Source organism: Physeter macrocephalus, unplaced genomic scaffold, assembly GCF_002837175.3.
Source record: "Physeter macrocephalus isolate SW-GA unplaced genomic scaffold, ASM283717v5 random_442, whole genome shotgun sequence".
Lineage (NCBI taxonomy): Eukaryota > Metazoa > Chordata > Mammalia > Artiodactyla > Physeteridae > Physeter > Physeter macrocephalus.
The window spans coordinates 7,243-22,446 of record NW_021145728.1 but is presented as its reverse complement, the minus strand read 5'-3'; the positions used below and the strand labels follow the sequence as shown (position 1 = coordinate 22,446).

The following is a 15,204-nucleotide window of genomic DNA, read 5'->3' as shown; positions in this document are numbered from 1 at the left end:
AACTAATGTAGGGAAACAAGGAAACACGGGTTTTCAAGGATGTTCACTGCAGTTATTTGCATGATGTCACTAGTGTGTCCATCAGTAGGGGAATTCATGAAATCAAGTCGGGAATACTTTGTGGTCATTAAAAAGAATGACATGGGGAATTCCCTGGTGGTCCAGTGGTTAGGACTCGGCGGCGCTCTCACTGCCGAGGGCCCGGGTCCAATCCCTGGTCGGGGAACTAAGATCCCACAAGCCGTGTGGCACAGCCGAAAAAAAAAAGAACGACATGATTTGGGTGTGGGGACACCACTTAAGACTTGTAATCATGCTGTACCCCTGAAACTAACACACTGTAAATCAACTATAGTCCAGTAAAAATTATAAAAAAAAAAAAAAAGAAAAAAAATACTTGTAATCAAGAAAAAAGCAAATTTGAGACAAATACATTCTTATTCAATAAGTATTTATTGAGTACCTTCTGTGTGCGCTGCTGAGAGATCCTGTCCAGCACTTCGTGAAGCTTCTCGTCTGGTGGGTGACCCATGTGACCCAGATCATTGCATAGGTGGGGTTTATGATTACAAAGGTGGTTTTTCTTCTTCCCGCAGGCTCCGAGAGCCGCCAGGACTCGGCTGCGAACCTGACCAACACCAATAGCAGCAACAGTATTAGCATGTCAGTAGAGATTAATGGAATCATGTACACAGGTAGGACCACCTAGCCCCCATGCCCACCTTGACCACATCTCTCCCTCCCGAGTCCTGGTTGCCCACCCCTCCCCCTGGGGGTGTGGCCTTCTTGAGCCCAGACCTCTTCCCTCATGAGGCTCAAGCGAGATAGTCTGTGCCCTATACTTAGCACGGAGCTCAGCACAGAGTAAGTGCTCAGAAATACATATCCTGTGTTATATATCTTATAGCAAATGATGTTTCCAGGTTCCTGCTAAAAAAAAAAATGTGATCAGACCCATGGCTCCTATAGACCACCAGGTGGCGATGCTGACACAGAACAGCTCGGTTGCTGTAAAGACCCCCATGGGGGGAAGCTGAGGAGATGGTGGTGTCCTGCAAGCCGGGGGTAGCGGGGCGGGCACGCTCTTTACAGGGGGTCAGCGCTCAGGAATTCCTTGCACCTGTCACGTGATCTTTTAAATTCTCCACGACTTGTCTCCTGTCCTTGCAACAGGAGTGCTGTTCGCCCAGCCGCCGGCCCCCACGCCACCCTCAGCTCCCAGCAAAGGCGGAGGTGGCAGCAGCCGGGGAGCAAACAGCGGGACCAGCAGCAGCGCAGGCAGCCAGGCGGGGCCGGCAGGGTTGTCTGCACCCCCCGCATCTTCTACCTCAAATAACTCATTGCCTTAACCGCTACACTCCTCACCCTGGGAGCCCACCAGACGGATCAGGGGGTCCAGGTGGGCCAAGCAGGGGCCGGGATGGCGGGAGATACGGGTGGGGAGGGGAGGTATCCACAAAGGAGCGACAGCTGACGCCAAAAAGAAAAGAAAATATATATATACATATATATATATATATATATATATATCTAAAGAAAATTTAATAAAACAGGGGAAAACCAAGGAACACTTGAATTACTCAGGTTTCGGACATTCAGAGAGATGAATTGTGAGAGCAGCAAAGGAAATTAGAAACAAGAGAGGCAAATGTCTCCTAGGGCTTTCCTGCAGCCCTGGTGGACCCACGTGGACTGGTGTCTAGTTTGGACAGGCCAATCCTGTTTACCTCATACATCCCTGCACTGTGTTTTTTCATTTTTATCTGTTTTTTTCCCTTTTTTTTTTTTCCCTCTTCATCACACACTCACCACACCCAGCTCCTTGCGTTGAATGAAACCCCTGAGCCAAGATCAGTTGAATTTTTTTTCTTGTTGCTTTCGGGAACTTTTTTTTTTTTTTTAAAGAAATAGTGAACTTCAAAGTCTGTAGGGTTTTTAAGAGGTTTCGGGGGTTTTGTTTTGTAAATATTCTATTTTATTCTTGGGGGAGGAATCAAACCTAGGAAAAGGATATATATATCTATATATTTGTGTTCATTCAGGGAAACTGGACTTGAAAAAGCAAAAAAAAAAAAAAAAAAAAAGAAAAAGAAAAAAGTAATACCCTTTTTATTTTTCCCATGACTGATTTGGGTTCGGTTGTGCATTTCCTGTGGCGCAGTGGGCAGCTGGCGGGCCCAGGACACTGGATCCCTGGGCTAGAGTCAGCAGAGCCGATGAACTCAGGTGCTGTGGGCCGGGCTGGGGTAGGGGCTGCATGCCGGGGGTCTGCGGGGAAGGGGAGCAGGAATGCTGAATGGTAGACATCACCGTACTTGTTCTTACTTCACGCGAGGCTCCTCAGTCAGGAACCCCAAAGTCTTAACTCGAAAGGAGAAAGTGCTGGGAGGGGGTTTGCCTGTCAGCCCCAGGCTCCTGTCTCAGGGATGAATACGGCCTGGGGACTCCCTTGCCTGAAAGGGCTGCTTTTGGAGACTTGTCCATGCGGGGGACAAGGGTGAGCCGGCCTTAGCTCAGGGCAGGGTTTCTGTGGGGCCACGGCACCCTGAACACCACCCCTCCCCCCAGCATTTTCATCTCCTCCACTTTCTCCCTTCGTACTTCCTGGGGGCCCTGCAGTAACGAAAGGAACTACATAGAGGCCGAGAAGGGGCCACGCCCCTCCCTCTGCGACCCTGTCCCCCGGGTCAGAAGGTGGGCATCGGGTGGGGCGCAGCTGGGGGGGCATTAGTTCAGGGCTGGTGAAGGTCTCCACCAGGCGAGCTGGACATCCGTCCTAAGCCCAGGCGCGGTTTGGGGTCCTGGGGGACCGGGTGCTGTTGGGTGGGGCCATAGCTCCCACAAGGTAGCGCTCTTTCACGTTCCTCTGGGGTGGGGTGGGAGGAACTCAGCTGTTCCCAGGGTGAGCCTGGAACCCCTCTAATTGGGCCCAGGAAGCCCGGCCTAATGAGCCCGGAGCGGGAGGGCGCCGCCGGCCGCCTCCAGCCTCCAGCCCCAGGCGTCATCTTGTTGCCTTGGAGACCGTAAGGGTGGTCCTGAGCTCCCCCCCACCCCAGTCTCGCTGGGTTTGGGTTTGCCTTGCGGGGCTGAGGTGTTTCTTTGGTATATCTCAGGGTCGCTGACGCCCCCCACCCTTCCAGGAGCGGGTAGCGCTGGACGCGGGGCTTTCTTCCTGCTTTTCCTTCTGGAAGGTTCTCCTCTCCCGTCTCTCACTGCAGCGGCACAATCATTGTGGGAGGGGAATCCTTTTCTCCCCAGACACAATCTGCCCCCCTCTAGCCATCACCCCCCCTTCTCCCTCTCCTCTCCCCCCACCTGACCGCAGGAGCGTGGGCGGCTGCCCTCTGCCCCCCCCTCCGCCCCACATTCTGCGGGCCACGTGGGTGGGTGGGTGGGGTCTCTGCTGCGAGTTTCTTTCTACCTCAGGTCTGACTTTCGATGCCAAAACCCCCTCCAGGCCGCCCACCCCCACCAGCCCCCAGCTCAGGGTCCCACCCCCGTGCGTCCTGTTGAGTGAGCATCCACGTGTGTCTCGGGGAGCGGGTGTCCTGCAGGAGAGGCGCCTTCCCCCGGGTCTAACTCAGGGTGTGCCTGCGGTGCTGGGCGACGCTGATTGTAGGGGATGGGGTGGGGGGGGCGTGGGCCCAGGATGGGGGGAGTCCACCGGCCGTGGAAACGCGAGGGGGGCCCGGGGCCAGCGGGCGCTCAGCCCCCAGGGGGCCCTGCCTCTAACTGGGGCGCCCCCATCAGCCCCTCCCCCCCCCGCTCCCAACCCCGCCGCTACCTGTCAGTGGGGGTTTCTGGGGTGCCGCTCAGCACCCCTTATGCAAACCGGGACGGGGATGGGGGCTGAGTGCTGTTCATTCCAGAACAGGTGGGGCTTAGCACGCTGAGGGTGGGGACCCCCAAACTCAGGGTGGAGAGGGGTTCCAGGGGCTCCCCTGCTCTGGAGATGCTTGTGGATGGGCTGCTTCTAGAACCTTCCTTGTGACCTCCAAACCGGCCGCAGGGCTGTAGCTGTCCGGCTGGGGGGCGGGCGGGGGGCGGGACGGGGCACGGGGTGGCGGGTTGGTTTGTAATAGTTGTGTGTTTGTACAGTCACTTTTCTCACTGTTAGCATTTTTGCCCACTACCATCCTTTTTTTTTTTCCCCCCCTTAATTTTGCTTCTGCATTTTTTCTTGGCAAACATGACTTCAGCCTTTCATTCCTGACATGTGAAATTTCATTTTCTCTGGGGTTTGTCAGAGGGCGTGGGGACCGCGCCTGAACTCAGGTTAAAGGGAAAAAAAAAAACTTCTAATAAAAAGATGTAAAACTACTCTCTACCTCTGGCCAGGCCCAGCCTGCTGCGCCCTGGCCGCGGCGGGGCAGCCTGTGACGATTTATTTCAGTTTTTGCAGGACATTCAGGTATTAAAAGGGAGGGAAAAAAAAAAAAAAAAAGACCAAAAAAAGAAAAAAAGAAAAAAAAAGGTGTGATTTTGAAATTTAAAAGAACACTGAAAGTTTACATTTTATAACATTATTATGCAGATTGTATTTAAACTTCAGAAATATTTAAGACAATTGTAACCCTGTAAAGCTGATGAAATATTAAAACAAGACAAAACACTTCTGACTTTTAACAGAAGGGCTCCTGTGGTGGTTTTTAGGGCGTCGCCCCACCCCCCACCCTGGCAGCAGAAGGGCACAGGGCCTGACCCAGACTGCGTCCAGCAGGGACTGTGCCCCCCAGGGGACACTGGGCCACGTCCAGGGATGTGTGCGCTCCTGGCATCGGGTGGGGGGGGGCCGGGGGGGCCCACAGAGGACAACCCTCCCCCATGTCAGCAGTGCTGGGTGGTGTCACCCTGACCTGTGGGTGAGATGCACGGAGCTGCCCCACGCCCACTGGGAACAGCCCAAGCAGTCTTGGCCGTGACAGGGGTCCACTCTGCCCCCCCAACCCCCAGCCTTCCTGCTGTGGTTCAGTCCACATTTCTACACTTGACTGATGGCCGCAAAGAAAGCAGACCAAGGGCGGGCTCACCCCTCCGGGCAGTTTGCGACCCCTGGGCTCGGCGCACGTGGAAGGGAAACCCCACACACAGGCAAACCAGCACAGCAGGATTTTCTGGGCATCCATTCCACAGCCACGTCTTGCCCCCACCCCCTGCCCAGAGGACGTGACGGGCTCAAGGTCAGCGTGGCCGGATGGTGGGCAGGGCGGGCCTCCTGCCACCTGGCTCCCCTGCCACCTGCTCCGGCCACAGCTGGCCTGGGCCGGTCCCTCCTGCCGGGGTCAGCCCCCAGATCTGCGTTGAGTGAGGAAAAACAGCTCACTCCTGTTGCAGACGCCTCCCTGTGGCCCATCCACGTGGTTCCAGCCTCTGGGGGCCTGGGGGACAGGGAGAGGTCAGAGGACAGGGGTCAACCCACCTGCCCCTCAGAGCCCCCTGCCCCCCCAAGGAGGTAAAGGAAAAGTGTTTTTTTGTTTTGTTTTTTTTGTTTTAAAAAGGCCCATTCAGCAAACTGGATCGGCCTGTCCAGGGTCTTCATTCCTCTGAAGAGGCCCAGAGATGGGGCAAGAGGCCCTGAGGTCACACAGCCCTGGGGCAAGGGGGGGAAGCTGGGAGGGGGTCGGGCCCCGCCACCTCCTCCCCAGCCTCCCAGATCCCCGAGGAGCCTCCCGCCTGCTGGGCCTCCCGCTCTGTGCTTGTGAGAAGGCCCAGGGAGCCTCCCAGGTGAAACTCAAAACCATGTCTGATCGGCAGAGCTGCGGGAGCCCACCAGGAGCCAAAGGAAGGTTTGGATGAAAGGACGGCGGAAAAAGAAGAGGGTTTTCGCTTGAGTCATCCGCCTTCCCCTCCACCATTAGTGCACTTAACAGGGCGGCCCCACAAAGACCAGGCAGGGCTGCTGGGTTTGTTCCTGGGTCCCCGCCGCCCCAGGTGGGCAGGGGGTGAGATGGGGCAGTGTACCCTGGGCCTGCAAACAGGAGGCGCTCAGTACATGTGTAGGGAATGAAGAATGAGGGGCTTAGACCCGGAGGGGTTGTGCAGACCTCTGTGCCTCAGTTTCCCCATCCTCCCACCACCAGCCTCATGCCCTCCAGGCCTAGGATTTAGTGGATCTAGGACCAGGAGCCAAGCTGGCACCAAGGAGGTCTGGTGACTGGGTGGTCCGAGAGGCCCCCAAAGTGTGGCTTTTGTCCTGCCCTTCTGACACAACTGGTCTGTCCTCATTCCGGAACCAGGCTGGGGGTGGGGTGACCTCTGACCTCACACAGCAGCCTGGCCGAGCTGGGTCCCCCAAGGAGGGCGGAGGGGAAACAGGAGGAGTGGAGGGTGAGGCCTGGAAGGGGGCGGGGCCAGCACTCCAGCTGCCCTGCCCTCCAACAGAGCCAGGGCCCGCCCCTGCCTGAGTGTCGACAGCAGCGACTTCTGTTTGCACAACTGGTCCCCCTGCAACCGGCACCTGCAGGGCCCACCCTGCGTCCTGGAACCTGGGTGCTTGGCAACTTCCAGGCCAGACCTCCGCAGATGAGGACACACACCCAGGGCTCGAATCAGCATCCCTGATTTGCACATGAGGAAACTGAGGCCCAGAGCTGTGCAGTGACCTGCCCCGCTGCTCAGAAGGATCAGGTTCAAGCCCTGAGTTGGTGGCTAGAAGGCTGCCTTGGTCCACCCCCGGGGGTCGCAGAGTGTGCCCATTCTCAAATGGGGCTCCCCAGAACACACAGGATCCAGGATTCAAAGAAAGATGTGGTTTTGGGAAAACAGTATCTGAAAAATGTAAACTAGCATTCAAGGTGTTTCATTTTTCTTATTCACAGTAAGAAAAAAAGTTTGAGGAACCAGGGAGGGAGCATCAGCCGGTTCTGGGGGTGGAAATAAGGAACAGTTGGTTCTAGCTCCAATCTGTCTTTGGACTAGATGGTCCTTGCCTCAGTGTCCCCTTTTGGCAGCTTCTGGAGGTTTGGACACCCAGCTCTTCCCAATTTACAAAAGTTCTTCAGTTTCACATGACCTCCCCCCCTCCGGGGATAAAATAAAATCCAGGTCCCCAGATCCAGCTTCCCCCTCCATGATCTGCCTCAGGGCCTTTGCACGCACCTCTGCCCCTCTTTCTCTTCAGGCTGTTAGTTCCTGCTCTAAGGACACCTGCTCTGGGAAGCCGCTCCTCCAGATCAGGCAGGTCCCCCCTGACGCCCCTCCTCCCGGTTGCTGCTTCTTGCTGTGGCCCCTGGGCTAGGAGCAACTCCGACCGGCATCCCGGTCGGTGGCTCGAGCCTGCCACCTGGCGGCCGGGCCTGGGGCTGCGGAGCCCCAGGCTCCGGGCGCCGTTCCTCCTCCAGGAAGGCCCCTCCTCCGCTCTACTCTCCACCATCCCCTCCCGGATGGCACAGAGGGATTGGGGGAGGCACCCCGCACCCAGTCTCCCCAGTGTTGCTTGTGGGTACGCCGCCCATGACAGCCATGAGACCGCGACTCCTGAGCGAAATTCCCCCTTTTCAAAGGTTAACAACTAATTCCACATTTTAAAATGCACTGTTTGTAGACGTGGCCTGCGGCCGGCAGCGCTGGCACGAGATTGTTGGGTGCTCCCCAGACAGAGCTCGCGACTTGTTCGACCCGCACCAAGTTGCCGAAATAAAAATGTGGATTTTGTAGCCCCCGAAGAAGAGAGATCCAGGGGAAGGCGGACGATGGATCCGTGAATATGAGTCTAACTACGTTTTGAACACCAGCTACCTGTTATGTTAGGTGCGTAGTCTGTTTTTTTACGTGCAATGTCTCATTAGGACCTGTGAGGTCGGTATTCAATATCGGCACGTTAAAAATAATAATCATCATCATCCGAGAGGTTGAGTGCTTGACCAAAAGCGCCCAGAGGAAATGGCCAAGCCAGACCTCCAGGCTCTGAAACTACTAACTGCTCTCAGGAGACCCTCCGGCCTGGGTTTCTCCATCTATTTTTGGAAGAAGTCTCCTCCCAAGATCTCTAACCACGCTGTGCGCCCCTTGATTCTCCGCGGAGCGGGAAAGAAGAGCCCGCCTGATTCACAGGGCGGCCCCCTCCCCGAGTCCTGTGCGCACGCTCGGGTCGGCCAGCCGCCGGGAGCCGGGCAACGTGGGCACCGCTCTAGCCGGCACGGCGCAGTCGCCCGCGTCTCGCTGGTGATAACGCATGTCCTAGGCGGTGGAGAAGGCAAGATGGCGGCGCCCATGGAGGTGGCCGTGTGTACCGACTCGGCGGCCCAGCTGTGGAGCTGCGTCGTGTGGGAGCTGCACTCGGGCGCCAATCTGCTCACATACCGCGGCGGCCAGGCCGGGCCTCGCGGCCTGGCGCTGCTCAATGGCGAGTACTTGCTGGCGGCGCAGCTGGGCAAGAACTACATCAGCGCCTGGGAGCTACAGAGGAAGGTTCGGCGGCGCGCGCCCGGGCGCCGTTGGCGGGATGCGCGGGGCTCACGGACCTGGAGTCGGAAGAGGGGGCGGTGGGGGACGCACGGGCCCTGAATCCCCGTGGGTAGTGGGGGAATCTTGTTAGGATGCTCTGCGCACGCGCGGGTCTGGGGGCTTTTTGGTGGGGGGGAGGGAGCCGCGCGCCCGTCGTCGGTGGGAGCGGTTAGGGCGCTGCGCGCACGCGCTGAGCTGAGGGTGGGCTGCGGCTTGGAGGTGTGGCTGGCGGGCGGGCCTCTGGGCAGCCAGCGGTGCGCACGCGCACAAGGAGAGCTGGGTGTGGGTCCCTTGGGGACCCTGCGCTGGAGCCGGCGTGGGGCGGGAAGTGTAATTGAAAGGAGTTTGCCGTAGGGGTTCCGTGGGCATCGTGGGCTTGGAGGGTGAAGGTCCGAGGTCTGGGGTTAGGGCCTACGGTTTCTCCTACAGAAACTCCAAATTGCAGCCCCTGATGCTGCTCGCCACCTGTTTTTGCCAGCTGACATCTCTTTTCGGCAAGCCCTGTGTTCCGCCTCTACCTGGTGTGGTCCACACACAAACTCGCGAAGTTGTTCCATTTTAGACATTTAGAAACTGACGCTCAAGATCCCAGGCGAGACTTCAGGATGCAGGACTGGGGCGAAAGCCTAGTGGCCAGACGGTTCCTCTGACCCCCAGTCCAGAGACGCACTGTCTTGCTTTTTTTTTTTTTAATATTCATTTATTTATTCGCTTATTTGGCTGCGCCAGGTCTTAGTTGTGGCAGACGGGATCTTCGTTGCCGCCTGCGGGATCTTTAGTTGGGGCACGCGGGATCTAGTTCCCTGGGGACCAAACCTGGGCCCCCCTCTCCCCGCACTGGGAGCACGGGAAGTTGCAGCGCTGTCTTGCTTTTCAGGAGAATCCACAGGCCTCCACCTCCACCCCCGCCCTGCAAAGCCTCAGCTGGAGCAAATACCCCCCTTCCTGAACCATGGATTTGGTCATACCACCCCAGTCCCCACTCCTCTTTCTAGTTCTTCTGGACTTATCAGCTGTCTGGGTGCCCCTCCCACTCGCCTCGCTTCCCCCTGCTCCCTCATCGGGCATGAAACTCAGAAGCTTCTTCTTTCTCTAGGACCAGCTTCAGCAGAAGATCATGTGCCCCGGACCGGTCACCTGTCTTACCACGTCACCCAACGGCCTCTACGTTCTGGCAGGGATCGCAGAGAGCATATACCTGTGGGAGGTGAGCACAGGAGCACAGAACCGGGGTGGCAGGCTCAGCTCGCGGGCTGCCAGCTGAGATCACTGACCCAGTGGTCACCGACAGTCTGTTACGTTTGTGGGGGAAGCTCACCTCACTTCCTGCGTAGACAGTGCAGGATCTGAGGCAACAGGACAAGGCCTTTCCTGACCTCGGCACCGGCAAAACGACCTTCCTGGCTGCCCCCGAGATCAGCAAAGAGAACCGACTGTTCTCTGTGGACTGTCCGAGGTCCGAAGATATGAGAGGGAGCTGGTAATCTCACTCCGGGGCTCTTAAACCTCAGTATGTGATCCTGAAACTAAGAAGCCTTGCTCAGGTGCAGGGAGAGAAACTGAGGCAGGTCGCTCTGTGGTAGAAATCCTTTCTCTGTTCGCTGTCAGGCTGGTGCACGGGGTGTGGGCAGACGTCAGCGGCCCGTCCACCGTCAGCAGACGTCTCAGGTGGTTGGCCTCCTTGATGGGGGACACTGTGTGGTCCTGGCTCCCCACCCTCTTGGAGAATTCCTGGCCAGCCTGAGCTGTGGCCACGAGGGGGCGCCCCACGGGGCCGACCGAAGGCTGGCGCACAGGCTGGGGGCTTTCTGACGCCTGTATCCGCCTCTGTGTGTAGCCTCTCTCCTTCCTTTTGCGGGGGGTGAGCGGCTGTGTGTCTGTGTCCAGGTGTCCCTCTTACAGAGACAGTGGCCACCTCGCTCCCACGTCACCTCATCTGAATTGATTACGTCTTCAGAGATTATGTCCTGTTCAAGGGAGATCACCGGTTCCGAGGTTGGGCGTGGACACGTGTGTCTGGGGGACATAGTTCAACCTACGGCAGCATCTGTGCCCCCAGCCAGCCAGCTCGGAAGGTGGTGACTTGCAGCTGTGGCTGCAAGGATAGGCCCTGGGTCCAGCCGATCCTGGAGAGACCCTCCCTCACCAGCCCCCCTCGGCCTTATCCCCTCGCTGACACCTTCCCTGCGGCTGTGTCATCTCACTGGGGACAGGGTGGGAACAGGTGCTCGCAGGACTCGGGGGGCATGGCCACCCAGCCTCCCTGTTCACTTCAGAGCCGCAGGCCAAGCTCTGGTGCAGGGGGCCTGGGGCGGGGCGGGGCGGAGCGGGGCGGGCCCTCCCCCTCCCCCAGGGCGGGCCCTCCCCCAGGGCTCCCCATGACCCAGTGCCCCTCCGCCTCCCCAGGTGTCCACAGGGAACCTTCTGGTCATCCTGAGCCGCCACTACCAGGATGTGTCGTGCCTACAGTTCACGGGGGACAGCAGCCACTTTGTCTCGGGGGGCAAGGACTGCCTGGTGCTGGCTTGGAGCCTCTGCAGGTAGAGCCCCGGCCCTGGCGGCTCCCCATCCGGCTGTAGCCTCTGGCCAGGCGAGGCCTTAACCACGAGGGCGGGGAACCTGCTGTGCAGAGAGGCCAGGCCCCCGGGGTGGGAAGGGGCTCCAGGTCAGGTAGGCTGATGCCAGGAGGATGGGGCCCTGGGCAGCTACCCAGGACTTTTATTCGGGTGAGGGGGCCTGGTTGCTGCCCGGAGACAGGGTATAAAGGCGTCAAGATGTGGGCCGCCCTCCCTGCTGAGGTCCGGCTCCTCCCCCCCGCCCCAAGCGTGCTGCAGGCAGACCCCTCCCGGACCCCTGCCCCCCGGCACGTGTGGTCTCGCCACACCCTCCCCATCACAGACCTGCACTGTGGCTTTGGTGGGCCCCTGGCCCGGGTGGCCACCGCCTCGCTGGACCAGACAGTGAAGGTAGGGCCCCGCCCTGACCCCCGCAGTGGATCTGTGAGCTGAGCCCAGCGGCTGGTGGGTTCCTGGCCCGTGGGAGCCAGAGCATCATCTCCCGCTGGCTGGTGGCTCCAGACAGCTCTTAATCCCCCGCTGCCTGCGGCCTCAAGGCCGTCTGGGGGTGGGGGGGCGGGCAGTCCAGGCCTGTGTCGGCTTGGAAATTCCCACTTGGCCACTGCACCTGGCAGCTCCTGGCCAAACCTCAGGGGATTTGAGGGAGTCCTCAGGTCTTCGTCCCTGGCTGGGGCAGTCCAGGGCTGACCTGGTGATGGCCTGGGGGCTGACAGTAACTGAAGCCAGTGGTGGTGAGGGGTCCCAGCGTAAGAAACCGGTCCCTCGACCCCCGAGACCCCTGTGGTGACAGCTCCCGTCTGAGGTTCCTGTGGCATCCAGAGCCTCCCAGCCGGGCCGCTGCACTCCGCTCTCAGACCCGTGCCCGTGCCCCCGCCCCCGCCCCTAGCTGTGGGAGGTCTCCTCCGGCGAGCTGCTGCTGTCTGTCCTCTTCGATGTGAGCATCATGGCCGTGACCATGGACCTGGCTGAGCATCACATGTTCTGCGGTGGCAGTGACGGCGCCATCTTCCAGCTCGACCTCTGCACCTGGGTGAGTGGGCGTGGGGGACGGGGGGGTGCGTGGCTTGGGGCTGAGACGCAGCCGTGCCCTGTGCTCGCCAGCCCTCCCGCTTCCACAGCCCGGGCAGAGAGAGAAGAGCTTCCAGCCGGAGCAGGACCACGGGAAGGTGTTCAGAGGGCACAGGTACGGGGACGGGGTCGACCAGGAGGTGGGGGGTCATTGTGCCTCCCTCCCCTGGGCGCCAGGTGACCTGTCTGTCCCCAGGAACCAGGTGACCTGCCTGTCAGTGTCCACGGACGGCAGCGTGCTACTCTCGGGCTCCCACGACGAGACGGTGCGCCTCTGGGACGTGCAGAGCCAGCAGTGCCTCAGGACGGTGGCTCTCAAAGGTGGGCGCGCGCAGCCCTCCTGGAGGCCCTGGGCCCGGGGGGCCTTGCCCTTTCGTCCATGCTGTGGGCGGCCCAGGGCTGGAGCAAGGACCCAGGGTTTGCCTCATGGAGGGTGGGGCCGGGAATGCACGGGAGTGTCAGGGCCAGGTGGGTGGCTGGAGGAGCGGAGGGAAGGTGGGTCCCAACGGCTGCCTGCCCCCGCCCCAGGCCCCGTGACCAACGCCTGCATCATGCTGGCACCCGTCAGCATGCTGAGCTCCGACTTCAGGCCCGGCCTGCCCCTGCCCCACTTCAACAAGCACCTGCTGGGCACGGAGCACGGGGACGAGCCGCGCCACGGGGGCCTCACGCTGCGCCTGGGCCTCCACCAGCAGGTACGTCTCAGCCCCAGCAGGGACCCCCACCCTTGGGCCTCAGCCTCTGCGGTGTGGCTGTGGGTGCCCTTGGGTCGGGTCCTGGTGGGGACCTTCCACGTGCTCCTCTGCTGAAGAGACTTCTCTGCCCTTGTCGTTGAGGCCAGCCTGATGGCTGGTCCCTGACCTCAGGAAGCCCTGGAACCTTCCAGAGAGGGAGCGGGCCACGCACAGGGTGTTGTTCCAGGGAACGATCAGGACCCAGAGGTGGTGCATGTGCAGCCACCTTCTCCAGCTGGGCGGCGGGAGCGCTCACAGCCCCAGTGCCCATGGGACCCCCTTCCGTGACGGCCTGCCTGCCCCTCCAGGCCCCCGGGACCCCTCCCTGCCTGTCCTCAGCGCGGCCAGCCTTGCCCACTGAGGCCAGGCTCTGTCTGCTGTCTGCGCCTCGGAGTCACACAAGCCTGCGGGCTGTCCACGCCCCTCCCGGCGGCCTGATGGATGGCTGTGCCAGGCTCCGGGCTGCTGGCCCAGGGCAGCGTGCCCAGACGGGGTCCAGCGGGAGACGGATGGCCTCTGGGCGGCAGCAGGGTCCGTCATCTCACTGGGCGGCTGAGCCCTCCCAGGGCTGGAGGCACTAGCTGACCGACTGGCTGCACGTCCCTCGAGGCTTGATGGGAGTGGCCAGCTAACGCGGCCCCTTCTGTTCCAGGGGTCAGAGCCCAGCTACCTGGAGCGGGTGGAACAGCTGCACAGAGTGATGTGCAGCACGTTGGAGAAGGTGGGAGGGGAGATGCTCCAAAATGGGGGAGGGGCGGGGCCCAAGATGGGGAATGGGGGCCTAAGCTGGGGGCTTGTCCGGAGGGAAGGGCGGCGGGGGGCCTGGGCTGTCGGTTGGAAGGGACGTGCCCCCGCCCCACCCTCCGTCATGGACCGTGGGGACAGTGGCCCTCAGTGCCAGCCTCGCCCCGCTGGCTGCCGGTGGGATGTCTGAGGCCCTCTCCTGCTCTGAGCACTCCGCCGCCCCTCCCCCAGAACGTGCTGGGTGGCCAGGATCAGCTGCGGATCCGCGTGGCAGAGCTGGAGGACGAGGTGCGGAACCTGCGCAAGATCAACCGCGACCTCTTCGACTTCTCTACACGCATCATCACTCGGCCGGCCAAGTGAGCGCGTGTACCCGACCTCGGCCAAGTGAGGCCCAGTGAGCACGTGCGCAGCCCGGACCCGCACCCGGACCTGCCCCCTGGGCTCCCCCCAGGACCCTCCCGACTGGCTGGCAGAGCCCGAGGCCCGAGCCCATCCTCTGCCAGCATCCTATCATTTGGATTGGCCACCCCCACCAGGGGTCGTGGTCCAGTGTTGACCCGCTCTCCTCCCGTGACCTGCCGTGTCGTGTTGGTGCTGTGCCATGTCTAACAAAAGAGCTGAAATCCTGCCTCTCGGCCTCCTTGTGCCCACGCCGGGCTCAGGACCCCGGTGGCGGGACCTGCCTCAGGGACCTCACCGTAGCCACCACAGGGTCTGAGTTTCAGATCTAGCGTCGAGACGCCTGGGTTCTCACCTCTTCACTCACCTGCCACCCCAGTGCCTTTCCATGACCCAGAGGCCATGCCACCCGTGGGATGGGGCAGGGGCATCCTGGGAGCTGCAGGACGAGGTCCCCGGGGCAGGAGTGACTCAGGGACAGCAGTGCAGGCACACTGGTCCCGTCCCCCCAACCTGGGTCAGGGCAGCTGGCTCTGGGGTGGCAGCCAATTCTGGGCCAGGGTCATCTTGACCAGAACCTTCTTGGTGTCAGGGGCCGGAGGGAGGCCAGGCCCCACCCCCACCGCCCAGGGGACACAGGGACACCGCCAGCTGGCACCCGGAGCCCAGCCGAGAGGTGGGCCCTGAGGCTGCCCATGGAACCTTCCAGAAAGCTGCCCCCAAATGACAGTCTGCTTAATGGTCCAGAAAGTCCACGTGACTTAGCAGGTGCTGTAGTGACCTCGGCTGGGGGCCAGCGCCTGGTTCATGTCTTTAGCTAGTGGGCGTCCCCGCTGGGGCTCTGCACCCACCCTCATGGCCCGCCTTGCCCAGGGAGTGCCAGGTGAGGAGTCCTGCTGGCTGATAGGGTCCACATTGTAGGTGCAGCCCCTGGGCCCCTGGTGGATCCCAAGAAGTGAGGCAGGGTCGGGGGGCGGGTCGCAAGGCAGCTTGTCAGAGCAGAGCTGGGGATCGGAGCTGCGCCCTCCTCCCCAGAGCACCCAGGGCTGTTTTCCTGTCTGCAGTCTGCGCCCAGTCCGTCCTCACCCCCCTTGGTTTCCAGAGGGTCTGGAAGATAAGGAGAGGGCCTTAGAATTTGGCTGAGATTCCTCTGCGCCAAGGGCCACCTCACCTGCCCAGGCCCCGCGTCCCCAGGCCCTGGCCCTGGTGAGGGTCCCTGGCAGCCCTGGTGCTGA

The 15,204-nt window shown here is 60.7% G+C and overlaps 2 protein-coding genes across 2 annotated transcripts in view; both read left to right on the top strand.

Moving 5' to 3' along the window:
• ARID3A (AT-rich interaction domain 3A) overlaps positions 1–2,062 on the top strand; it is a 29,988-nt gene extending 27,926 nt beyond the window's left edge. The window contains exons 7-8 of the mRNA XM_024134447.3: positions 597–695; positions 1,174–2,062. Coding sequence (XP_023990215.1) covers positions 597–695; positions 1,174–1,349 — 275 coding nt within the window. The 3' untranslated portion in view covers positions 1,350–2,062. The remainder of the gene's footprint in view (positions 1–596; positions 696–1,173) is intronic.
• A 6,098-nt stretch (positions 2,063–8,160) lies between these two features.
• On the top strand, positions 8,161–14,368 carry WDR18 (WD repeat domain 18). The gene is made up of 10 exons (XM_007130137.4): positions 8,161–8,409; positions 9,542–9,652; positions 10,852–10,985; positions 11,270–11,411; positions 11,908–12,051; positions 12,140–12,204; positions 12,286–12,410; positions 12,618–12,784; positions 13,476–13,544; positions 13,799–14,368. Exons 1-10 carry the CDS (start codon positions 8,200–8,202, stop codon positions 13,928–13,930), a joined length of 1,299 nt encoding a protein of 432 aa, XP_007130199.1. The 5' UTR covers positions 8,161–8,199; the 3' UTR covers positions 13,931–14,368.
• Positions 14,369–15,204: the final 836 nt, after the last annotated feature.